At 37.3% G+C, this 26,857-nt stretch overlaps 2 protein-coding genes across 3 annotated transcripts; both read left to right on the top strand.

The window, feature by feature from the left end:
* The first annotated feature begins 2,218 nt into the window (after positions 1-2,218).
* On the top strand, positions 2,219-11,758 carry LOC137725673 (protein PSK SIMULATOR 1-like). 2 transcript variants are annotated; one of them, XM_068464443.1, is made up of 13 exons: positions 2,219-2,462; positions 2,705-3,322; positions 6,080-6,405; positions 6,553-6,645; positions 6,748-6,838; positions 7,717-7,810; positions 8,484-8,581; positions 9,070-9,139; positions 9,524-9,606; positions 10,322-10,438; positions 10,603-10,679; positions 10,850-10,894; positions 10,976-11,758. In XM_068464443.1, exons 2-13 carry the CDS (start codon positions 2,966-2,968, stop codon positions 11,490-11,492), a joined length of 1,968 nt encoding a protein of 655 aa, XP_068320544.1. In that variant the 5' UTR covers positions 2,219-2,462; positions 2,705-2,965; the 3' UTR covers positions 11,493-11,758. The 2 variants fall into 2 exon arrangements, with proteins under 2 accessions (XP_068320544.1, XP_068320543.1); XM_068464442.1 differs by having other exon boundaries at positions 9,503-9,606.
* An 8,247-nt stretch (positions 11,759-20,005) lies between these two features.
* LOC137721994 (sucrose transport protein-like) lies at positions 20,006-23,237 on the top strand. Its single transcript, XM_068461007.1, has 4 exons — positions 20,006-21,238; positions 22,652-22,715; positions 22,896-22,939; positions 23,052-23,237. Exons 1-4 carry the CDS (start codon positions 20,006-20,008, stop codon positions 23,235-23,237), a joined length of 1,527 nt encoding a protein of 508 aa, XP_068317108.1.
* The last annotated feature ends 3,620 nt before the right edge of the window (positions 23,238-26,857 follow it).

The raw sequence follows: 26,857 nt of genomic DNA, 5'->3' as shown, positions 1-26,857 counted from the left end.
TGATGAATTAAAATATAGATGGTTTAAATTGTTAAAAAAAATTACGAAATAGACACCATAAGGTATCTCTCGAGTAAAATTATTTGAGGAATTTCTTAATTGATGGGGACTATAAAAGTATATAATTAAATGGCTTATTATTCGAAATGCCCTTGAAACTACCATTGAGTCTTAGTTTACCCCTTGAAACTGGTTTTGTCTCACTTTGTCCCCTGAAAACTGACATTTTCAACTATTTTGTCTTACTTTATCCACTTCCGTTAATGGACTGTTAAATTTAAGGGTATTTTAGACATTTTACTTTTTTACACATTTATTTACTTCTAGCCTACACACTAAACAAGTCTCAATTTTATTTTTGAAACTCTAATTCAAACCCATAAATTTTGGGCATTTTATAAAATATATTATTCAATCAATAGAAAATTTTCAAGTAACAAAATTATTGTATCAACCAAGTAAGGGTTACATTCTGTTTGTAGAGTCATTTCACTTGTAAAACATTCATGTATTGGTTCGAAACTTTGCAAATGAAAAATATTCATTACAACATAATCATTATCCCATTAAGCTATCATATCCAAAATACTTCCCAAACCAAAAAAAATCATTTAAAGCAAATTGCACAGTTTGAAACAAAAAAATTTCACATGGTTGAATTTATGGGTTTGAATTCGAGTTTCAAACTGTTGAATTTATGGGTTTGAATTAGAGTTTCAAAAATAAAATTGAGGCTTGATTAGTGTGTAGGCTAGAAGTAAATAAATGTGTAAAAAAAATGAAATGTCTAAAATACTCTTAAATATAACAGTCCATTAACAAAAGTAGGTAAAGTGAGACAAAAGAGTTGAAAATATCAATTCAATGGGCAAAGTGAGACAAAACCAGTTTCAGGGGATAAACTGAAACTCAATGATAGTTTCAAAGGGGCATTTCTACTAAAAAGCCTAATTAAATATAAATAATGAATTAATTGCCCAAAACTAACATTGAAGTTGGTATAAATAGAAAAGTTGATTACAAAATGCATTACTTAGTAAATAATTATAGAGAAAAATTAGAATTTTCAAAAAAAGAAAAAAGAAAAAAGAGTGCAACTAAAACCGTCCCATTGTCTTATTTTCTCACCCATTCGTTATAACTTTAATTAAATAAACTAAAAGGGAATAAAGAAAAACTAAAATTAACAAAATTAAAAATAAATCCATCCTCCTCCCAAATCATCCACGATGGACCGACGACTATCAAATCCCCAGCAACAAACACCATCCCACTCTCCCTTTCAATTATGGTACTACCACCTCCATCATCTCCTCCTTTTCCTCATTAATGAACAACGACGACAATCCATATTTTAAAATTGAAGAAGACCCAATTCCAATTGGAATAAATCGATTTGGAGCAATCTGCCTTTGTATTGGAAAACTCCCTCTGTGCTTCTCTCTTCCTTCCCCTTTGGTTTCTCTATCTTTCCAAAGGAGATGCCGCCAAGCAGGGTCAAAGGCTTTGGTTTTTGATGGGGGTGGGAGGGGGTTCTGGTGCAGCTAGGGTAGTGGCAATTAAGGAAGCATGAAGTTTTTTAAAAAAAAAAATATTAATATTATTCTTTGAAAAATTAGACATTAGAGGTTATTTTAAGAATAATGGTTGGTGGAGAAATAATATTTTAATTTTTATGATGGGTAAAATTATAATGTGAGTGTAAAAATAAGACAATAAGATAGGTGATCATCACTCAAAAAAATTTAACCAAAGAAATTTCGAACATATTAGAAAAAGGTGGGTAATATATTTAGAAGTTGACGTACCACGTATTTGTACAACATTTTAACACCTCATCATACATTCAATCAACACTTAACAAGATAATAATAATACTCGATAAAATAGAATGTTTAATTGGCGTGGCGTTTAGACATTCATAGACACATCTCATATGGTACGACTAATTGGGTTAAACGGAATAACTTAGGTAAAAGGTTGGGTGCAAGGGAATCAGAACTGTTAGAATCTTTTGTTTTTTTGTCGAATGCTAATGATTTTTCAGGTGAAAATTACAGGTTAATTTTCTTGGTTTTTTCGGCTGCAAAATTTTCATGATTTCATTTTGAGGTCTTTTCTTGATAATGATCATCTCTAACAGTTACTTAGCAAAATACATAAAGAGTATGTGTTAAATTGGTGTTAATGTTTAATTAGCAGTGGCTGGTTGGGTGACTCTGCGTTTTGACTACCTTCACCTCTCTCTCCTCAGACTGGAAAGAAAGAGACTGCTTGTGCCCAGACCCAGATCCCCCAGTCCACTGACCAAACCTAGAGGGAGAAAAAGGGAAGAGTTGCATATACTGATAAATAGAGGAAAAAAGAACTCATCTTTCCCTTCCTATCAACATCACTGCCATCATCACCGTCTTTGTTTCTGAACCTATTGAAAAATATTCCATTTTCTCACAGATCCAACTGTAAGTCCCCTCCCCCTCTTCTCTCTCTCTCTCTCTCTCTCTCTCTCTCTAACTTGTACAATCTCTAACTACTGTTGCTTGGTTTGCTTTGTACCTGTTTGTAAAATCTCAAGTTATGTAATTTATCTAATTTGTGGATGTGGGTTTTTTCTGTGCTTTGCAGATTTCATCCTCATTGTAATTTTATGGTTGTTTATGAACATTTCTGATTAATGGGTTTTCGTTAATTTCTTGATTTCCAGCTTCTATGATCCAGAGTTGATGGACTGGAACTCCAACAGTGATCAGAGGTGGTGGCGGTAATCTATGTTGAACCCGGATATCTGTAATACTTATTTCACAGCTTTGGTGTTGTCATTCTTGTTTTGTAACTCGTTGAGGATGATTCCGATTTCGCCACTGGTTGCTTCAATCTTGAGCTTCTTATAGATAGCAATAGTTGTCTGGAGTCGGGTTGGCTTTAACTTTTGAAAAGGCTTCAAGTTCTTGTCTTTGGATTTTGTATGAAATATACTCTGTGGCTTATCAACACAATGGGTGGGATGTGCTCCAACACGAGGAGATCCACTGTAGACGATGTCAATGCAAGTAATGCCCCCAGTGGAGGCATTCCCACTGCTAATGGCCATCCTGGTAATGGGTCTCGTGGTCTGCCTCCGAAAGTAAATTCCAATTCGACTCCATCCCCAGTTAGTGAAGGCGTGGATAAACAATTGCAAGACCCATTTACGTTGCCAGAGACAAATAATATGGTTCCTTATGGGCTCATTACAGATGATGTCAACGACGGGATTCCTCACTTGTCGAGAACCTTATCACACAAAACTAGATCTACCAAGTCTAAGCAGGCTGTGGCAAAGGTAATCCTGACTTTGATATGTTAGTTTTTAGTCCTTTTCTTCTTGTCTATGTTGTGTTGGAATGAATAATTTGAAATTGCGGTATGAATGGTTACTGGATGCACATTTTGGTTTCTATACCCTTTGGAACCACAAAACCATTCCGTAGTGGTTGGGATGGAACTGTTACTCTACAAGTGGAGTCATCAGAATGAGGGTGACAAGCTGTTCAAAGACGCCATTTTATGAGTTATTGTGTGCTAAGTTGACCTTTAATCAGGTTTGACATAGAAATACTAGTGTGAAACTTGGACTAGAAGGCCTCATGTTGGATGTGGATTATAGTTGTTGGGACCCTTTTCTTTGGGGAGAGAAGTTTGTCCGTCTATTTCCTACACTTCGTTTCGATTGAGGCAGTCGATTGAAAATGATAATAGAAGTGAATTACTTTAAGCAGGAATTTTCTTTCCACAGTTAGATTTTTAAGTGAGGCAGTGGTAAGGAGGAAAACCTTCCAACCTTCTCGCTACAGCGGTGAGAAATAGTGGGAAATGATTTTAGCCTTTTCCTGTTCTATTTTCAAGTTGTATGCCTAAATGACATGGTTACTTATTTCACACAGTTCTTAGAAAGCATTCTTACTCAAAAAAAATTAGAAAGACAACTGTACATTAATTTAAAGCATGGAGAGACGCATTAAACTCCACTTGTCTGATTCTTTTTCACCACTCGTTTCCATAGATGCTCATCCTGTCATTCCCAAGTAACACAGGCCTAATTTTGGCATAGAGGATTGGATTGAAAAGATAAACACCATTTTCAGGGCACGTTGAAGGGAAAAAAGATAAAAAAAAAATGTATCCGACTTGGAGGTTGAAGATGGATTACTCATGAAGAAAACTTATCCATCCCAAAACCCCAATGGTAAGAAAACTTATCTAATCTTACCATTGCAAATTAGAATGTGATAAACTGTGATTGCAATTCAAGATCTAGATACTTCTCCATGCAGAGCAGAAATTAGTATCCCTATAATTTTTGCTTGATAACCATTCATAGAGGAAAAACCCTTTACAACTTCAGTAAATAATCAGGGCTTTCTCTAGAGTGTCTTTTGTTGAACAAATATTCAGAACACATTATTAGAAAGTAGGGAAGGAAGTATATAAAGATGCTGATTTGAGCTAGGCTATTCTGGTATCTTGTAACACATTTATTTAGTGAGAAGAATACAGGCTGTTGGGGAAAGGATAAGGGCTGTAGTTTTGTGGAGGTGTTGTGCAAAGGCTGTGTCTTGAGTAGTGTGAATGCAGATAAGTAGAAGGTTTTTTGACAGAAAAGGAGAGAGGATGGAGGCTTTATGGAATAGAATCGAAATTTGGAATTTTGTGGGTTTCAATCTCCAGAATTTGCGGAATTCCCATTGTTTTTTTCTTTCCTGATTGGAGGTCTGTTATACACAGATCAAGAGCTTCACAGAATGAAGTTCCACTTACCATCGTTGTCATTTCAGTTTGTTGGGCATATTTTGTTTGTCTTCACAATTTAGATTACCTAACAGGTTTAGCTATATTTTTGCATGGATGACCCTTGAAGCACCTAAAATAAAGACAGTTCCAATCATTAAGAATTGTATTGCACGGTGCGCTGTGGAGGATGTTTGCATTCCTTAATTACGGTGAGGGCATCCTCACTTGAAAATTCTTAAACACATGTCTGGACGAGTTATACTCCAGTACCGCCTCATTCGAAGATCCTACTGGGTTGTTTCAAATGGCATATTCTTTTTGTGGTCAAAACTTGCTTTTTTTGGAGTGTAATATCTGACAGTTGAAACCTAAGACCTTAGACCCAAATGTTTCTACATTCTAAAGTCATTAACTTGTCAAAATGGAGGCACCAATTGGAGCTTTGTTCAAGCGACCATGTGACATTTGAATAATGATACATCTGAAGTTTAAAATACTTAGGGCAACCGGAAGAGAAGAGGTGGCATATCTAGAAGAACTTTAAAAAGGCCTAATGGTCTCAGGAAAGTTTCTGTTTAATATATATATATATATATATATATATATATATATATATATATGACAATCCTGTAAAGTGGATGTCCTCTTTTGTAAGAAAAGAAAGGAAGAAACCCAACAATGTACAATGCTGTAAAAAAACCTTGTAAAAATTATTTGAATCCAATATCGTCTAGTCTCCTAATTATGATCATATTAAAAGACAAACAGAACGTTTCCAATAATCGGAAATGATGATGATGGTGAATATCAAAATGGCTAAATGATTTTCTGTCCGCTGAGTTTTAAAGTGGGTAATCCTTTAAAGGGACCTAAAATATGCAGTTTCAGTCATTGGATTGTGGATGATTTTCAAGTTTCTCTTCTATTGCTTTCTCAAGTTTGTTGTTCAAAACATGGTTAAACCAGAAATTTGTTGCTATTTCAGAAGTTCACTTATGTCTTCTATACTTTGGGTTCTCCATGATTCAGCATGTACAAAGCGGTGCAGAGACTGCATAAATCATGATTGAGCTTGTAATTACACTATGCATGTAGTCTGATGGAATTTATCAGTTTATCCCATATTTTCCCTGTTCATCTTGTACTTAATTTTTCCCGTTTATCTTATATTTGTCTTTTGTTTCAGGACATATGATGGTTGGTTTTTAAAATAGATATTGAAGTGACTGAAGAAAATTCTACTGCTTTGTGGTTGAATAGACATAACCGTTTTTGGTTCTTTGTTTATTTAGTTCTTCTTTTGTCATAGGTATCAGAAGTGAGCTCACTTTTGGGCAGGGCTGGTACAGTTGGCCTTGGGAAGGCAGTCGAAGTATTGGACACCCTTGGTAGTAGCATGACAAATTTGAATCCAAGCAGTGGTTTTACCTCAGGGGTGACAACAAAAGGGAATAAAATTTCAATTTTGGCTTTTGAAGTCGCAAACACAATTGTCAAGGGTTCAAATTTAATGCAGTCCCTTTCTAAGGATAACATCAAACATTTAAAAGAGGTGGTGCTTCCATCAGAAGGGGTACAGAATTTGATATCAAGAGATATGGATGAACTCCTGAGAATTGCTGCGGCTGACAAGAGGTTGATATTTGAAAATCCCTTATACAATTTTCTGAATAATCAGAACAAGCTATAACTATTTTTGTTTCTTAACATGTGGTGTTTATGTCTTGAATAATTGTGTATGAATGTTGGAGAATTAATAATTTTGTGGTAAAATTCTGGCAGAGAAGAGCTCAAAGTTTTCTTGGGAGAAGTAGTGCGTTTTGGAAATCGTTGTAAAGATCCTCAGTGGCATAATCTGGATCGATATTTTGAAAAGTAAACCTATAAAGAAATTTGATATTTTCCTCATGTGTGTTTCTGTTTAACTCCATAGATGATGTTATGACACTGCCACCTGTGCCATCTCCCAAATGTTAGGTTGGATTCAGAAATCACACCGCAGAGGCAATTGCAGGAAGATGCAGAGACAGTGATGCAGCAATTGATGACGTTAGTTCTAAATACAGCTGTAAGTACACGTATAAAGAAAGGAAAACTAACGAAAAGTCCAAAAAAACTTTAGTTTTAATGAAAAAGGACAAATAAAGGTGTAGTGAATAGTACCAGGGAATTTGAAAAAAAAATAAGAAATAATACCAGGGAAAGGTAAAAATGTGGTTTTTCATTAAAAGTGAACAGTACCGGGAATGTTCCGTTAAAACTCCCAAATAATGCAACCTCTAATAGCAGTTGTGTCCATTGGTGACTTACCTTAGAAATTTCGGTAACACCATGCACCATGTTAAAGAGAAAATAATAAAGTATTTAATTTTTATATCTCCTTTCCACTGAAACATAATGGCATAAGAATATCATTGGATTAGTTTTAAGTCATTGTTTTTAGTTATCTTGAATGAGGTTCCCTCCTCAAGCTATGTGCTTTCATGGCTGATATGGTTGGATTCTATAACTAGGATATGAAATGAAACTGAACCAATATGCTTCATGGTATTATGGACCAAAGAGGCTGTTTCTCCTCATTTGTTTGTTTCTATAGCATTAAAAGTTAATAAGTTTTCTGATTTTTATATTCTGTCAACTGTATTCTAAGTATAACAGGTTTTGTTGCTCGGAGTGCCAAATGTTTGGTAAATCATCTATCCCTATGAAGATTATAGTTAATGACTCAAAACGTTGTTGAGCTTCCTTGTAGTTCTTATTCAGTTGAAGGGCTTTCAATCAAGACAATTAAATTTAGCTGTTCTGCATTTAGGATTTAGCTCTCTTTAGTGTTGCAGAATCATTATATAATATAAACAAGCATTGGTGTTGTTAAAAATGTTACTGCAACTGCTGGACATATGTTGTTCCTTACTGAACGAAAGCAAACCTTTTTCTTGGTTACAGGAATTATATCATGAGTTACATGCCTTGGACAGATTTGAACAAGATTATCAGCGTAAGCTTCAAGAGGAAGACAACTCAAGCACTACCCAAAGAGGTAACATGCATAGTTGCATCTTGTATTTCCTTTACAATGTCATATGAAAATTTATCTCCATATTTTGGTCTTGTAGATGAATATAGTTATTCTATTTTGTATTTCTCCCGTCTTTTTTCTTTTTTCTTTTTTCATTTGACGACAGAGTGTCCTTTTGTATTTATCCATCTTTTTTTTTTGGGGTAACATTATCCAGCTTTTATTTTTCCAGTTGATGTCCGAGTGTCATATAGAAAAGATTACATTTCACTTTGTGTTGAGTTGAGAGCACATCAATATCCTTTCCATATGTTTCTGTGTGTGGAACTGTAGATTTTTCCATGGTCTATTTCGGCAGTTCTAATATCTAATAATGATACCACGCTAGTACTTGTTCTGAAGTTTGTTCCTTATGTAATTATTTAATTGTTACTGTTTTGGTATTTCCTGATGTTTTTCTTTGTTTGTACCTTTATAATGCCGCGCCTGGGCACTCAAATGTTTTTCCATTGTTGGTCTAAGCCAATAAATCTATAATACCGGTGGTTGGCTTCAATAAATGTGTCCTACAAAAACCTTCCATATTTTTGAAATTTTGATTTCTTTCAATTTATTGTTTTGTTTGCAATGAAATGATTACAATTACTTGAAAGTAAAGTTGGTTTTTGTGCTTGTATATTCTTGTCACGTGTAGGAGATAGCCTTGCAATCTTGAGAGCAGAGTTGAAGAGTCAAAGGAAGCATGTGAGAAGTTTGAAGAAAAAATCACTTTGGTCCCGAATTTTGGAAGAGGTAGCAAGTCAGTATTTCTAATTGTATCTCACCTAGGTCTAGGTGCTACTGAAAATAACTTTTCTGTTGATTAAAATGGTGGTATATATTTGTTAGTCACCTAATACAACTTTGGAAGCTTCAATTTGCAGCTAGAGAACTTCTCAATGCACCCATTTATTTTAAAGTACCCTTCTTCCGAATTTCTAGAAAGGATTTCATAAAAACACACTAAAGCCTAAACCACTTGAGGAAAAGAAAAAAAAGTTTCTTAATTTAGGAAAAAGATAAACAAACAATGCCAGCAATGGGGAGGGATCCTTTACTTTTATTTGGTTTCGAAGAAATAAAAAGATTGCTTTTTGATTATGATGTCTTGAGAATATTTAGGATGTGTGAATTCTATCTCTTATGCTTTTTAAATTAAGTTCTGGCTTGTTGAACGGTGCACTGTGCAAATAGAATTGCCCTTGAAGTTCTACAACCATCCTAATAGCTCATATTTACAGGTCATGGAGAAACTTGTCGACATTGTTCATTTCTTACATATGGAGATTCATGAAGCATTTGGAAATGCAGGTATGCCTCAAAAGTTTTTGATGGAATATATTATATTGGTATTTTAAGTCTGCTTGGAAAGCAGGAAGAAGGACACGATGCTGAGAAAGATAATGGCTGTTTCTTGTTTTTGATTAAATCTAATACTTGCAAAACAAATTTGCATTCGACTGCTAGAAAGTTGGCATTGTTGAATTAATATAAAGTTCAAGTGTAATTGATATATGGGATGGTATTGGAAACACTCCAATCTGGTAAAAGATAACATCACCAAAATGAAAGCTAACATCTCTTGTAATATTCACTAGTGCATAACAATTATGTAGAAGTTGTTCATTGTGTTCAATTGTTAAGTGACTTTGTGTGATTTTTGTGGTCTTGCAGATACTGATAAACCTGTGACAGGTTCTCGGAACAATCACAAAAAGTTGGGTTCTGCTGGTCTTGCGTTGCATTATGCAAATATTATCAGTCAAATTGATGTTCTTGTGAGTTGATGTTATATTCATTTCTGAAATTTTCAACCTTTGTGATAATATTTTTTCTATCCTTTTAATTCAGTGTAAACAAGTATGTCATATCATCAGTGAACTACTTATTACGGTGGTGAAATTACAATTTTTTTTTTTACTGTAAGCTAGCAGGTTTTAAGTTTCAATACCATTTTAGACTTGAGCTGTGTTTATTCTGGGGTTATAACCTTTCATTCGTTAGTGTGGAGCAACCAACTTTTGACTGAGGGTTGTGTTCAGGTCAATTCCATATTCTTGTGGGTTTATGCAACCTCATGAGTGCCAAAATCTATCTTTCTGTCTCTGTCTGTCTCTGTCTCTCTGTACTGTTCTTTTAAAAGTTTTTGCTACCTCTAGACTTCTTTTTTAATGAGCAGTCCTAAGCCTGGGGGATTTCAAGCGTGGTGGTAAAGTTTTGGGTTCTGATTTCTGTCAGTTGGATTCCATAAATATAGGATGTTCGGACAATTTATGTTTATTAGCTTTTCTTCAGTTGTGAATACCATAACTAGCAAATAGCAGGTTATAGTAGTTATCTGGTCTATGTCGGGAAGTTTCCCATTTTCTGTTAAAGCATAATAATCATTCTTCCCTTCAATTAAATTTTATGTTTATGTTGCTTGATAAATAGAATTTTATGCTTTATATCAAATCACATGGGCCATGACCTCTTGAGTTTGAATGTAACCAGGTGTCTCGATCAAGTTCTGTGCCTTCAAACACTCGGGATACTTTATATCAGGGGCTCCCGCCTGACGTGAAGTCAGCTTTGCGCTCAAAACTACAGTCATTTCAGTTTAAGGAAGAGGTGTCCATAGTTTTATTTAATGAGTGGAATTATTAACAACTCGCCTAAATTGTATTTTACTACTTCAAAGTAAGCTCATAGTTGTTTGCCCATGAATGTATTAACCTATAACTAATTTTCAAATGCTTTTTTTTTTTTTTTTTTTTTTTTTCCTTTTCTCGCAGCATACAATCGCTGAAATTAAAGCTGAAATGGAGAAAACATTACAGTGGCTGGTTCCCATTGCCACTAAAACAACCAAGTAAAGCTTCATTAGTTTTTCTTTTATCCCTCTTAACTGGAGTGATTGACATATTATACAATTTTTTTGGTGTCCACATTCTTCATTTACGACGATGTAATATTTCACAACTGTCTCATTTTCCTTCAGTTTTGTTTACTGATTACTTTTTGCAATGTGGTTTTATGTAGAGCTCATCATGGCTTTGGTTGGGTTGGAGAATGGGCAAACACTGGGTGAGTTCTTAATTGCAGGTGTCTTTCCATTTACTTATGATCCCTGATATTTTCCTAATTTTATTATTTGCAATTCTTTAGGTCTGAGATGAACCGAAAATCTGCTGGTCAAACTGACTTGCTGAGGATTGAGACACTGCACCATGCTGATACAAAAAGAACTGAGTCTTACATTCTTGAACTGGTGGTGTGGCTTCACCATCTTGTCAACCAAACGAGGGTTGGAAACAGTGGAATTAGATCTCCTGTTAAATCCCCTCTCTGCTCCCCCAACCAGAAGGCAACTCAGTTATGCATAAGCAAAACCAACTGTCCATCACCCATATTAACAGTTGAAGATCAAGAAATGCTTCGATATGTAAGTAAGAGAAAACTGACACCGGGGATTAGTAAGAGTCAGGAATTTGACACTGCAAGGACCAGGTTCAGCAAGCATAATAGGCTGAGCAAGAGTAGTAACCACTCCCCAACAAATGAACGTCGGAAGGATCCATTTCCAATAAGGAGGCCATCCTCCGTTCCTATCATTGACTTTGATTTCAACCGGAGCAAATCACTGGATGTCATTGATCGAGTGGACACAATTCGAAGTATTTGAATACACATGCGAAGGGGTTCTTGGGTATGGCGACTGTCCTTGTCGGGTGCTCTATGTTGTGGCGAGGGATGTTACGTTAGCGAGCATAGAAGCTGAGAAAAGAGTGAAGTCATTGCCGTTTTGGGTGTCAAAATGTAGGGTGAGAACTGTATTTTGCTCAATGTAGGTTAAATTTCTGTAGATGGAAAGGATGCTGGTTTATAGCTTAGTGGCTAATATGTACAGAATATTCAATTAATAATCCAAAGTTCATGCTTCTCCCATTCTCTCCAAGACTATACTAACGATAAAGGGTTTGTTGCAGTCATATTTAGAATAAGAATATGATTGTGTAAATCCTAGTGTATTTAGGGATATCTTGGAATATTCCTCTTAGTGGTTATTATCCTATTAGAGTTGTAATCATATTAGGGTAAGAATTTAACCTATCCTACTACTATAAATAAAGGCACAATGGGGTGATATAACATATATCTCACAATTAAATCTTTCTCTTCTCTCTCTCTTGCCGTCGGGCTCTCTCCCTCCCTAGTCCTAAATACAATCAAGTGAAATAGGCCTATAACACGTTATCAACACGCTCTTACCAGAAGCTAAGGAACTGAAGGATCATCGGAAGAGGTTTTCTTCTACAAAATTCAAAGGCTTTTATTTGTTTTCTGTCAATCAGGTACGCTTAATAAGGTAAGATATTTGAAATGTCCACGAAACATGAAAACATTCCCCATGATGCATGAACCCCCTATATTTATATTTTCCTTCATATATATATATATTGTATATGATTCATATATTTGTCAATATATATAGACACACACACACACACACACACACACACACACACACACACACACACATTTCATGCATTACGCAATTATTTTGCTATGTGGAGTTTGTGAGTCAAAGCATATAAATAAAGTAGAAGCAATTTAAGGTTCTTAAAACCTTAGAACACATTGTTAGAACAACGTTGTTGTGACGTCTAGACTATGGCAGCAGCCATTTGGGCTTTGTTGCGCCTACACGAACATCAGGCTTCAGCCTGGTAAGGGTTACCATGGGCTTGCAACCTATCCAAGCCCAAAACCAACAACTTTTGAGTTGTTGGGCTTTGTCCTAAGTCCCTGGCCCAAACCTGCAGCAAGCCCATAGCTTGCTAAGTCCACCCTGTGCCCAAGGCTCACTTGCAGCAAGCCCGTATCGCTTGTTGGGCTTTGCCCATGTCTCGGGCCACTAGCCTGCAGCTTATGATGCTAGGCTTGACTTGCCACGACCCAAAAACCTAGGAGCTAGCCTCGGCTGGGCCTCCTCACACCAACCTGCAAGCCAGCTTTAGGCTGGGTTTGCCTCGTGCCTTGTTTTTTGCTTAAACCAGCAACTTTTGCTGCTAGGCTCACCCAGACCACATGGCCTAGAGGCTTGCAGCCGCGCTGTGGAGCCCGTCCTCACATTGCAACCAGCCCACTTTTGGCTGGGCCGCGTTATTTTTTCGACCCAATGCCAATTTTTGGCATCCCCATGTTCTAAACCATGCCCAAATATATATACATATATATATATATATATATATATTTTTTTTGGCGGTACTTTGGTTTACACTAATTAATTCTAATTTAATTATCACTTGGTTTATCACCAACCGAAGCTAATATGACCCGTCTGTCATTATTTTGCTTCCATGATCGACCTCGTTTGGTTCTGATGTATTGAATTAATTAAAAGTGACCTATAGTATATTAATCTGATAATTAATCCAAAATTATTGACCTGAAGATCACTTTTGAACATTAACAATTCAATAATTTATTTTTGTACTTTGAACCATTAACATCCTTTCGTAGTCCCAAGACTCTCAAACTTGAGTTCCCGAAGCAACTAAAATCCACTACACTTAAATCAACATATTGCATTATGTGTTCTTGCAGGAAACTTTGCCTTATTAACCAGTCGTTCATAAAACTAAATTGAACCTGCAGTTTCATATTCAGTGCATTTGAAACCCGAAGTTTTCATTCAAAACTTACCAGATGAAACCTGTAGCTTTCATGTTTAAATTAAACCAATACATGTCTGTAGAACCTGAATGTTCTATGATGTATGTCTATGGATTACCATATGACTAACTACGTTTTATTATACCTTCCAATTTTAAGGACATGTCGAACTTGAACAAGCTCGATTTCATTGCTCTGGAAGTCTCTGGAAGAAACTACTTGAAGTGGGTTTAAGATGTTAAACTGCATTTTACTACAAAGGGTTGAAGTGGAAGAAACTACTTGAAGTGGGTCTATGGGTTTAAGATGTTTAAGATGTTAAACTGCATGTTCACGCTGGAAAGCAGAACCAGCTTTTGATGAAAAATCATCAGGCTCCACTAGCTCGAATACTGCGTATGAAGCGCATGTGACCCATTCTAGAAACCACAAACGATGGAAAAACGTCATGGCCGTGGTAATGGGCGGTAAGCCCACCCATGGGCCCAAGGTCAACAGAGTCAAGGCCCACCCAAGAGAGGAAATTTGACCCAGAAGCGCCAACCCCTTACACCTAAGGCCTCAGACTTTAAGAACAAGGGAAAAACTACCATTTAATTGGCTTCCACTGAAATGGACATGTGTTACCGTTGTGGATCAAATGATCATTGGTCACGCGTATGTGGAGCTACCCTCGAGGCTATTGCCAAATCATTCCAGTCGTGAGTCTAACTTTGCCAATGTGGAACATCTAAAGATGTTACTACATCCATGTAGATATCAGATTTTGAGGAGGCATCAACTCCTATGGACGAATAAGTTTTATTCTTCTAGACATGTTTTTAGGGTGTTTTTACCCCTAGTGGCTGAACCTACTAGGAGTGGCTGAACACCCCCTCTATTTTTTAGGTTTATGGTTTAATTTATGGACAATTTTTCTAAGTATTTGGAATAATTTGTTTGGCTTTGGTTTGTTTTGAATTATGGATATTATTTCTTGATTGATTAATTGAATGAATGAAATTATATTTATATATGTGATCAATTCAATTAATTTATTTCTAGGTATGACTAGTGGGGAAGTTAGTTGTCTGGCTGATAGTGCTATTATGTATACTATATTGCGTGCGCGATACTATTTTACTAGTTTCATACCTAAGAAAGCACATCTGATAACCCTCTCAGGCTTATCCAACCCGATTGAAGGATACAGAAAGGCCATTTTAATGTTGTTTAATGGTATTGTCTTAACCATTAAAGAGGCCCTCTATTCTCCACGTTTTGGAAGAACGTTGCTGAGTTTTAAAGACATTCGAGATAATCAATATCATATTGAAACCACTAAAGAGAATGGTTCTGAATTTCTATGTATCACTTCTTATGAGTATGGCTAGAAGCGTATTCATGACAAGCTGGAACGTCTCCCGAATGAGTTGTACATCACAACCATTCGTGGCATAAAGACCCACCATGTGGCTGACCCTGAGCTCGGGTTCCAAAGCACTTTGCTGCTTTGACATGGTCGTATGAGACATCCCAGACGTGACATGATGCGCCGTATCCTCAAATCATCACTTGGGCTTCATGTACATCTCTACGTTAGATTTCCACCATGCAAAGCTTGTTCTTTGGGGAAGTTGAATACTCAACCCTCAATAACAAAGATTATTCACAACCCTTCTAAGTTTCTTTAGAGGATTCAAGGGGATATTTGTGGACCTATCCAACCAACATGCGGACCATTTAGATACTTTATGGTGTTGGTTGATGCATTGACACATTGGTCGTATGTCTGTTTATTGTCCACACGTAATGTTGTATTTACAAACTTCTAGCACAAATTATTAAGCTCAGGGTTCACCACCCTTATTATCCGATCAAGTTGATTCAATTGGATAATGCTGGATAGTTTACGTCACATACTTTTGACGACTATTGCATGTTAGTCGGACTTTGGTTATGCGAACCAAACTGTCGGTATCTGCCTAGGGTTATGCAATATTGCACGCAGCTATGTTGGTCCGCCTGAGGCCCACCGCTACCCAACCTCAATCTATGTGCCACTAGCGCCACCACTATGTACCAAAATGGGTCCTCAGAAAAGAATAAGAATCTATGTCGGTTATGATTTGCCATCACTTATTTCCTATTTACAGCCCTTGACAGGAGATCTATTTATCGCATGTTTTGTGGATTGTGTCTTTGATGAGACAGTTTTCTCATCGTTAAGGGGAGATAAGAACGTAACGTTCCTGTAGACGAATTGTTGTGATATGCTCCTACTATGTCTTATTTAAATTTCCGCATTGCCTAGTTTGAAACTGAAGTGCATCGTATTCTAGATCTTCAGAGCATTGCTTAAAGCATGTCAGATACTTTTACTGATCTAGCAAAGGTGATGAGCTCACATATACCCGCTGCAAACGCACCTGCAAGAATGAACATACCTTGAGTACGCCGTAGTACCAGCTAGGAAGGCCCAACTGTCCCTGAGGGTGAAGCAGCCGCACCTAGTAGCTAGCCAATCATTTACCTACCCTGAAGCATGGTAGACCCCCTGGTTCAAAGGATTCACAACCATAGAAGAGGGAAACGGCACAAACTAGTGATCCTAGTATGAATCTAACCATCGCTCACTCATCTGTTCCAACGCATAAGGTTATCCCAGATTATGGTAATGTCTTAGATAAGACAACCCGACCTCCTGAGAATCGTTAAATTTCGATCCACTACACAGTATTGGATGAGGTTTAGAATCGGAATAACATGATCGTCTACGATGCATTTGTGTACATAGTAGCTACTGGCATCATGCTTAGTAATGATATTGAACCATGTACCGTCAATGAATGCTAACATAGAACAGATTGGTTAAATTGGAAACAAGTAATCAAGGTCGAACTCGAATTCACTTGCGAAACGTAAGGTGTTTGGACATGTAGCTCATACTCTACCACATGTGAAGCCCGTGGTCTACAAGTGAGTTTTCGTGAGGAAGCGTAATGAGAAGAATGAAATAGTGCGACACAAAACACGCCTCGTAGCTCAAGGCTTCTCTCGATACTCTGGGATTGATTACGAGGAGACGTATTCCCTCATAATAGACGTTATAACGTTCCGCTACCTTATTAGTTTGGTAGTTTCTGAAAAACCGAATATGCAATTTATGGACGTGGTAACCGCGTATCTCTAAGGGGATCTAGATACAAAATCTACATAAAAGTTCTAGAAGAACTTCCATTGACTAGTTCAAATAGTTCTAGACCACGAAATACTCTCTCTATTAGATTGAGAAGATCATTTTACGTATTGAAACAATCCGGGCATATGTGGTATAATCGTCTGAGTGAATATTTGACAAGTCAGGGTTATGTGAACAACGGACTATGCCCATATGTTTTCATTAAGAAGTCACATTTCGGATTTACGACAATTGCAATTTATGTTGATGACATGAACCTAATCGGAACTCCAGCAGAGCTTAAGGAAATTGCCATTCACTTAAAATTGGAATTTAAGATGAAAGATCTTGGGAAAACTCAATATTGTCTCGGCTTGGAGATCGAGCATTGTTCAGATGGAATCCTAGTACATCAATCGAACTACACCCAAAATGTGTTGCGACGTTTTAATAAGGATAAAGCGAAGCCTTCGAGTACTCCTATGGCTGTTCGAACTCTAGATGCTAAACAAGATCCCTTCCATCCTAATGAGGATGAGAAAGAGATTTTGGAGCTTGAAGTTCCATACCTAAGTGCAATTGGTGCTTTATTGTACTTGTCTCAATGCACTAGATCTGACATCTCATTCACTGTTAATCTTTTGGCTAGATACAGCAATGCGCTTACATGCAGACACTGGAATGGTGTTAAAGACATTTTGCCGTTACCTTAAGGTACAACGGATTTGGGTTTGTTTTACACCCACGAAACCTCGAAAGTAGCCACCGCCCTCTTCGGTCCTCAGGTTGATTCCCACTTTGTTGATTATGCAGATGTTGGTTATTTGTTTGACCCAAATAGGGCACGTTCTCAAATGGGCTATGTCTGTACTGTTTGAGACACTGCTATATCTTGGAAGTCTACCAAGCAAATGCTAGTTGAGACTTTTTTGAACGGTGCTGAGATCCTCGCCTTGCATGAAGCATTGCGTGAGTGTTTTTGGTTGAGAGTAGTCATGGAACACATTCGAAGCACAATTGGTCTTACTACCATTGTTGACTTTCTTACGACGATCTTTGAAGACAATGCAACATGTATTAAGCAGTTAAAGAAGGGATACATCAAGGGAGACAACACCAAGCACATATCGTTGAAGTTCTTTTGTTCTCACCAGTAACAACAGCATCAGAACATTAAAGTCAAGAAATCCGTTCCCAGGACAACCTGGCCTATATCTTTACCAAGTCATTGCCCAAGTCTACTTTTCAGAAACTCGTCCAAGGAATCGGTATGCGTAAATTATCTGAGTTGAATTGCTTGTAGTTATATTATTTGGAAGTTACGTCTAACTCAGGGGGAGTATCCTAAAGTATACTCACTTGATCTTTGTACTCTTTTTTCTTACAATTATGAGCATTTTTCCTACTGAGTTTTTGCTACCTAATGAGGTTTTGATGAGGCACTCATCCTGGGATGATTATACTCCGTTGAGTTCACTACTTTTGTCTTGTTTGACGTTTGTTTTAGACATTATGCATGCTTCTCACTTTTCTCCTTAGTCTAGGGGTTTTCACCTGCCTTAGGTTTTACCATAGCAAGATTTTATGAGTTTTACTACTAATGCATACTTTCTTTAAATTTGAGACTCACATTTGCTCGTTGTGCCGACGACTTCATCAACTGTTCTACATCAACTGCTGAAGATCTGATGCGATGTTTTGTTTGAGTATTTCCACACTCAAGGGGGAGTGTTGCAGTCATATTTAGAATAGGAATGTGATTGTGTAAATCCTAGTGTATCTAGGGATATCTTGGAATATTCCCTATAGTAGTTATTATCCTATTAGGGTAATGATTTAACCTATCCTACTACTATAAATAAAGGCACAATGGGGTGATACAACACACACCTCACAATTAAATCTCTCTCTTCTCTCTCTCTTGCCGCCGGCCTTTATCCCTTACTAGTCCTAAATACAATTCAATCAAATAAGCCTACAATAGGGTTAATTAAATTTTATGTTTTTCAAGTTTGGGTTATTTTTAACATGGGCCACGAAGTTTCAATTTTTCGTATTGCACCTTAAGGTATTGAGATTGTGTCAATTTATGCTTTCAGTCTAATTGCTTATATAATAACTCATTATGCAATGTAAAAATTGCTGGAGTTTTATAACAATTTTTGGTCCTCATGTGACTCTACCACTTATTTTCTCATGACTTCGATTGACGTCCTTGTCCAAGATCAAGTTCCTGGTCCTTATTGGATATTTTACAGGTTATGCTAGGGAAATCAAAATTTTAAACTAAATTTTATAAACCAAATGACATGGTTGTTGATGATTGAATTGTTACTTAAGTGTTGATTAACATGCTTATTTCCTATTGATGGACACATCATTCAGTTTGCAAATTTGTTCTAAACATTTGGTCTCCCTAGCATTATCCTATTTTTATATAAGTAATGTTATGTATTTGCAAACTAAATGATGTATTACCAATAAAGAAATAAACACGTTAAATAACACTTAAGTAATAATCTAATCATTAACTTTTATGTCATTTAATTTATAAAATTTAGTCTCCCTTGCATTACTCTTGTAATATAGAATATGGCAACAACTTCTTTACCAGATGCGTTTTTCTTACCACAAACCACACCATACTTAGTATTACTGAATTTAAATTCATTCAATATACATATCTCAAAATTTAAATTCATTTAATAGTGATAAATGAGGTTATAAACATCACTGTCGGGTGGTGAACAAAATATTCTCTTTACCCGGATTAACTTTCCATTTGAATCCAATCAAAATCCATGGCACATAATATTTTCGAAATGTTAATGTCATAATTTGAGTGGGGAAGAAGAAAAAGATTAGATCATAATTAAGTCATATATTATAGCAAGGGAAAGTAAAGAAAAAGAGGATTATATTAGACCGTAATTAAGGCAATTTGGATTAATTTGGATAATTCAATAAGTTTAGTTCGTCGGTCCCCGGAAAATAAAAGCAAGTAATAAAGGCAGTTTTCTACACTTTTGGCAACAATTAGTCAATGAAGTTTGTGACTCAGAAGAGAGACTGTGACGGACTCTGACTCAATAGCATTCAACTCCAACCAGATAAAGTCCAACCCCATCTATCACCAGTTGCCTCCTCCTCCTCCTCCTCCTCCTCCATGCAAACATCACCACCACCCCACCACCTCTATAAATTCCAGACAACTCATCACAACTCTCTCTAAAACTTCTCTCAATCTTCCTATTGTAAAAGTGAGGATTAGGTTTCCGTTTCCCCAACAGAGCGACATATATAGACATAGAGAAAGAGAGAGTCACGGAGACAGAAAGCGTGTGTCCTGCCACCCAGCCATGGAAGTTGAAACCGCGGACAAAAATTCTCAGGCCGAGCTGGAGCAGCAGGTGAGCCAGCTGAAAAAAATCATCCTGGTCGCCTCCATTGCCGCCGGCATCCAATTCGGGTGGGCACTGCAACTCTCCCTCCTCACCCCCTACGTCCAGCTCCTCGGCGTCCCCCACACCTGGGCCGCCTTCATCTGGCTCTGCGGCCCCATCTCCGGCTTGCTCGTTCAGCCCATCGTAGGCTACCACAGCGACCGTTGCACCTCCCGCTTTGGACGCCGTCGCCCTTTCATCGCTTCCGGCTCCGCCCTCGTCGCCGTCGCCGTCTTTCTCATCGGTTACGCTGCTGATCTCGGACACCTCACCGGCGATTCCCTTGAGAAAGCCACCAAGCCCCGTGCTGTCTCTATCTTCGTGGTCGGTTTCTGGATCCTCGACGTCGCTAACAACATGCTGCAGGGGCCATGCAGGGCCCTCCTCGCCGACATCTCTGGATCCGACCCGAAGAAAATGCGGACCGCCAACGCCCTCTTCGCCTTCTTCATGGCTGTCGGAAACGTACTTGGTTACGCCGCTGGGGCCTACAACAACCTCCACAGAATGTTCCCCTTCACCATGACCAAAGCCTGCGACATGTACTGCGCTAATCTCAAGAGCTGCTTCTTCCTCTCTATCGCCCTCCTCATCATCCTCACCGTATTGGCCCTTACCAACGTGAAGGAAACAACCGCCGACGTCGCTCAGCCAGACGAGCCAGAGGAGGAGTCAACGACCACTTCGAAGGTGCCATTTTTTGGTCAAATGATTGGGGCCTTTAAGGAGTTGAAGAGGCCAATGCTGGTGTTGCTTCTGGTGACGTGTCTAAACTGGATTGCGTGGTTCCCGTTCTTGCTGTTCGACACTGACTGGATGGGGAAGGAGGTGTACGGCGGCCAAGTCGGTAAAGGGCGGCTGTACGATTTGGGTGTGAGGGTTGGTTCACTTGGCCTCTTGTTAAACTCTGTCGTTTTGGGGTTCATGTCCCTTGGGATCGAGCTTCTCGGTCGTTGGGTTGGTGGTGTCAAGAGATTGTGGGCCATTGTCAACTTCTTGCTCGCCGTTTGTTTGGCCATGACTGTTTTGATCACTAAATTGGCTGAGGCCAGCCGACACGGTCACGGCGGTGTTGAGCCCCCGCCGCCACCTGCCAGTGTCAAGGCCGGTGCATTGTCTCTGTTCGCCGTTCTTGGTATTCCTCTGGCGGTAAGTATTCTTGATTATTACGTACAATTAATTTTGGTAAATCTTGTTGATACATTTAGTAAATTCTTAATTACTTTGTTACACAAAAGGGGAAAAAATATTGATAGTGTATACAATATGATAATTTATTTATTAATTTCCTGAAAATTGCTTGACAAATGATGCTATGGATTTAGAACAGATTTTCACTTAGGACCACGGAGTTTTTTTACTATTCAATTTTTGGGTGGTAAAATTTTTGCCTGGTTTTTGAAGAACAAATAGGGTTATCCATTATCCAGAAGGTGTTTTGTTTGATTTTATCCAAGGTCATTTAGTGCATGCAGATAAGGTTTCACCGTGCATTTACTAGCAACATTTACTAGGATGAGGAAACTTATCAGTGCCAATTGATTATACATGCAAATCTGACGTATCATCATTTTGATTCTTCGAACAGCTCCTCAATTTGCGGTTTTTTGTAATTAAGGGGATCAATTAGATTTTATCTGTTTCTTTTTTTACTTTTTTTAAATCAGTTACGATATTCATTTATTGAAAATTAGAAATACGTACAAACATGGAGGATAGAGTACAATTACATGAGTCTCGATAAAAATTTTGTTGGGAATTTCAATTAGATTTTATTTGTTTCTTAACTTTCCTTTGTTTGTTTTTTTTTTTTTTTTTTTTTTTTTTTTTTTTTTTTTTTACAAATTAATTTATCACAATTTAAGGGGTTGATTAATTATGTGCTTGCGTAAAATTACCATGTTTTTCTTTTGTCAATACCCACGTCCCATGTTATTCTACTCCTTTTTATCAACAACTTTTCTTCATCCTCACAATTAAATTAAACAGAACAAAAGAAGTTTTCATAATCCTCAAGGCATTTGATATGTTGAAGGGAAAGTGAAAGTGAGATGCATTCCATTTCCACAATTAAATAATTCCACCCATATGTGATGTGTTTGTATTTGAAACAATTAAGTTTAGGGATTAATATTAATTAAAGAACATTTGGCTCAAAGATGAGTAGGAACTCCTACTCAAAATTTCTCAAAATTGTTGGTTGACAATTTATAGAACCTTGTGTTTTATAATCAGAACCGTTCATATTATAAATCATCCTATAAAAATCACCTCTACAAAAAATCAATTAAAACTAAGGTCGTTTAATCATCAAACTGTGTAAAAACAAATGAATGGTATTTGTAAAAGTTTAGTTTTAATTTTTTCTTTTTTTGCAGAGATGATCTTTACAATGTGATTTATAGTATGAATTACAAGCACAAAGCTCCGTGATTAAAACACTAAAAATTTTGAGTAGGAGTTCCTACTCATTTTTGAGTGGCCAAGTATTGTTCTTAATTAAATTGACCTATTCTAATTAACTGTCAGCTAATCATCGTTTTTGTTGTTATCTTTACATAGGTGACATACAGTATTCCTTTTGCCCTGGCATCCATATTTTCCAGCGATTCTGGTGCAGGCCAAGGTAAATTAACTTAATTTTTACCCGTATTCTATTAAGTTTGGAAAACCTGAATTCCTTTTTTTTTTATTAAAGGACGGCATTTGTTGATAAATAAATTTAAGAACTAAACCATTATGTTTTGGTGATTACTGAATGCAATATTTTCTAAATTCTGCTATTTTGGATCTTTGAATTAAACAGGGCTTTCATTGGGAGTCTTAAATCTTGCAATTGTCCTACCACAGGTAATGTATCCCTAGTTTCATCTTTTTAGTAAATTTTGGTTAAAAAAAATACATGTTCGCTTAAATTTTAAATCAAACTATACAGTTAATTACTAAATTATTGAACTTGCAGATGTTTGTGTCCGTCGTAAGTGGACCGTGGGATGCTTTGTTCGGTGGTGGTAATTTACCGGCATTTGTCGCGGGAGCGGTTGCTGCCATAGTAAGTGGAATATTGGCTCTCTTTATGCTACCGTCTCCGCCACCCGATCTTCCATCGAACAACAATGCAGGAGCTGCTGTTGTTGCCTTCCATTGATTTGCTTGCCCTACGGCCTCTAGCTTCGCACTTATATATAATATAGTTAATAAACTCTTTCTTTTCTATCTTATTCATTTTGGTTTACTCCCTCTTTATCTTAGCAGGTGTTGTGATTGAACCGAATTCTCTTTAAAAATCCAATATGCGTTAATGGCATATCAATTACTGTATGTATCCAAGCCTAGCTAAGATGGATATAGTCGCAATTTTTCTTTCTTTTATTTATTTTCTTTCAATATTTTTGCAATGTCTTCTTTTTAACATTTTAGGCGAAACGGTAGTAATTTTATTCAAAACGGTCAAGGAAACATTCGATCTAAGAGCTCATCTTAGATTAAATCCAGAAGCTTCTCAAACCAATAGTAATCAAAATAAAAATTTCAGCTAATGTGGGCCAATTTATGGCCCAGACGTTGGCGGATCTACGAGCATGTGATACTCTAGATTCAAGAAAGCACTGTAGGCCAGCCTTAATATCATCTTTCATCAAGCCAACTGCAGAAAAACTATTATGCAGACTACCAATGGCTTGAACAACTTGGTGCACATCACTTTCAAGGGCCATATGCTGCCATTGTTGCAGAACTTTTGAAACACCCTCTCTAGCAGCTATAACTTCACAGCCTACTAGAACTTAGCATTCGCCGATGACATTTGTCCAAGGAACGAAATTTCATCGGGTAAATAAACTTTACCCGAAGAAACGACAATTACATATTTAATTGTTATTTTAGCTCTTATTGTGATATTTTTTTTTTTTACAAATGCACTCCTCAACCCTAGAAGAATACAATGAACGAATCCGATCATCAATTTAAAATGTTAACACTAGTGGCTACCACAAAATCTTAATGGCCGTCCTCATTGACATCTCAAGATCCGACCTAAAGAAAATGCGGACTGCCAATGCCCTTTTCGCCTTTTTCATGGCTGCCAAACGTCCTTGCTTACGCCGCCAAGACCTAAAGAAAATATGAACAAGTTTATATGCCTAGGTTTGTTGATCCTACTCGTTCGAATCATTTGTATAAACTTCATAAGGCCATTTATGGCCTTAAGCAGTTTCCCCGGGCATGGTTTCAGAGGTTTAGTTCCTTCCTTATTCGCACAAGTTTTATTCAAAGTCAAGCTGACAATTCTACGTTTGTTTACCAAGATAATTCCCTCATTATGGCCTTACTGCTTTATGTGGACGACATAGTTCTCACTGCAGTAATTCGTCAGCTTTACATTCATTTATTCGCACATTGGGAGCTGAGTTCGACATCAAGGATTTTGGGTGTTTGCATTATTTTCTTGCTGTTGATGTTAACTACTGCACAGATTCTATTCATCTCACTCAAAGTACATAGTAGATCTTCTCGAACTCAACAATCTCTTGGACTGTAAACTTGTTTCCCCCCATGGCCTCCAAAGGTACCCTTTCCCGACTCATGGTAATGCCCATCACTGATCCTACACAATTGACAGATGGTTGGTGCCCTTTTAATATCTCACCATAACCCGACCTGATATCTCATATATATGTTGTCAATTTGTCTGGTCTCCAAGTGATGTTCACCATGAAGCTGTCAAAAGAATTCTTTGTATCTCAAGGGAATGCTTTGTGTTGGCCCTCCTGTTCGACGGTCACTTGCTTGTTCTTTTTTAATTGGGCAGAATGCCCTGATACCAGAAGTTTCACACACGGCCGGCCCTGAGATTTTAGGGGCCCTGTTCAAAAGCGAATTAGAGGCCCTAAAAAGCACTAAGAAATTTTTTTTTTTTTGTTCAAAAAAAATAATTTTATTTTCAATTGAACTTCTATAAATTCTAATAGTACAAACAAATTTAACAAATCAACAAGTGGAAAGGTGACGTATTATTTTTTTTAATAAAAATAAACTGAAAAGATGATGGAGATGAGTACTAATACCACTTGCACTAAGACTTAAGTTTGTAATATTCTACACAAACTACTATATATACATAAATGCATGCAAATTTGAAAAATCGGGGGCCCTTCTGATTTGGGGGCCTTGTGTAGTGGCACTTATTGCATCCCCTCAGGGCTGACACTGGGTTCACAATAGGGTATTGTGCATTTTTGGGACCTAATCTTATCTTGTGGAGTGCCAAGAAGCAACGGTAGTATCTCTTTCGAGTACAGAAGCAAAGTATCGCGCCATTGCCTCTGCCTATCCTAATACCATATGGGTTCAAGGTCTCCTCTCTGAACTTCGCCGTCCAATTAGTCATCCAGTTGTCCATGAACAGGTTACTTCTAGTAGTCACAAAGTTCAGTTCATCCCCTTTGCACTACAACTTGCAGACGTCTTCACAAAAAAGTTTACTCTCTAAATGGTTGTATTAGGAAACCATTGCAGACGTCTTCCCTTTTGCCATTATGCTGTTATTAGGAAACCATTGTAACTTTCTTTTTTGTTATAAATGTTGGCCCAACGTGCATATAGTTTGTGTATAAATAGGTTATAATTTGTTGACATTCTAAAAAATTCATCATAAACACTTCCATAGTAAAAAAAAAAAAAAAAAGAAAAAAAAGAAAAAAAAAACCAATAAAAGGAGAGAGAAAGTGTTGAATTTTGGATGTATATTTCATAAGTAACATTTACAAGGTTTAAGCAAGTATATATGGAAGGGACGGAAAGGAAAAGGAGCAGCTGGAAAGCAACCTCCAATCAGTCCTTAAATCACTCCTACAAGGACTACCAACTATTTACAATAACAAGTAAATACAATCCCTTAATTCTAGGCTAAAGCAAGCTAGAAATAATATCTTGAATAAAACCCTAGCCTTTAGCCGAGAGTTCTACATTGAACAAAAGATATGACTTGATTGATTTGTTGTAGTTGGACCTCTAAGCCTTAGTTGTTTCCTGCTTCTTCCAATACTCCTCCTCAAGCTGGATTAAGGGGGTTCGTTGAGCCAAGCTTGAACAATAAACGCTGAAATTGAGCAATGGGAAGGTATTTCATAAAAATATCAGCCAACCGATCATTACTGCGTGTGTAATAAGTGTTAATAACCATAGATTGAACTTGTGCTCGAATATAATGACAATCAACCTCGATATGTTTAGTCTTCTCGTGAAAAAATGGGTTGGAAGCAATGTGTATAGCAGTTTGATTGTCACAGAACAAAGACATAAGCTGATTGCTTGGAAACCCTAAATCTGAGAGAAGACATTTTAACCAAATGAGCTCACAAGCAGTGGATGCCATTGCTTAATACTCAACTTCAGCACTTGATCGAGCTATGACACTTTGTTTTTTGCTTCTCCATGTAACCAAATTTCCACCCACAAATGTGCAAAGTCCAGCGGTTGACTTACGATCAAGAGTGTTGCCAGCCCAATCAGCATCTGTGTACCCCATGATGGCAGTGTTACCATTCCTTTTCATCAATATACCTCGACCAAAAGAGCCTTTGAGATAACGAAGTATTCTTTTAACAACGCGTAAATGAACAATGGTGGGAGCATGCATGAACTGACTGGCAATGCTCACGGCATAGGAAATGTCAGGATGCGTGATTGTGAGATAAATCAATTTCCCAACTAACTTTTGATAGTCAGTGAGATTGGTAGGAGCATCACTTTGCATGTCGAGCTGGA

Source organism: Pyrus communis, chromosome 2, assembly GCF_963583255.1.
Source record: "Pyrus communis chromosome 2, drPyrComm1.1, whole genome shotgun sequence".
Taxonomy (NCBI): Eukaryota; Viridiplantae; Streptophyta; class Magnoliopsida; order Rosales; family Rosaceae; genus Pyrus; species Pyrus communis.
This window is presented reverse-complemented; position numbering and strand designations above follow the sequence as displayed.

What these genes read in the sequence shown, in the direction of transcription:
- LOC137725673 (XM_068464442.1), top strand. Translation starts at nt 2,966, where the DNA reads ATGAAATATACTCTGTGGCTTATCAACACAATGGGTGGGATGTGCTCC. An exon ending in CTGGATCGATATTTTGAAAA is followed by an intron (nt 6,646 to 6,747) that starts GTAAACCTATAA and finishes CCCAAATGTTAG; the next exon opens with GTTGGATTCAGAAATCACAC. An exon ending in TCAGTCAAATTGATGTTCTT is followed by an intron (nt 9,607 to 10,321) that starts GTGAGTTGATGT and finishes GAATGTAACCAG; the next exon opens with GTGTCTCGATCAAGTTCTGT.
- LOC137721994 (XM_068461007.1), top strand. Translation starts at nt 20,006, where the DNA reads ATGGAAGTTGAAACCGCGGACAAAAATTCTCAGGCCGAGCTGGAGCAG. An exon ending in TTCTTGGTATTCCTCTGGCG is followed by an intron (nt 21,239 to 22,651) that starts GTAAGTATTCTT and finishes ATCTTTACATAG; the next exon opens with GTGACATACAGTATTCCTTT. An exon ending in TTGCAATTGTCCTACCACAG is followed by an intron (nt 22,940 to 23,051) that starts GTAATGTATCCC and finishes TTGAACTTGCAG; the next exon opens with ATGTTTGTGTCCGTCGTAAG.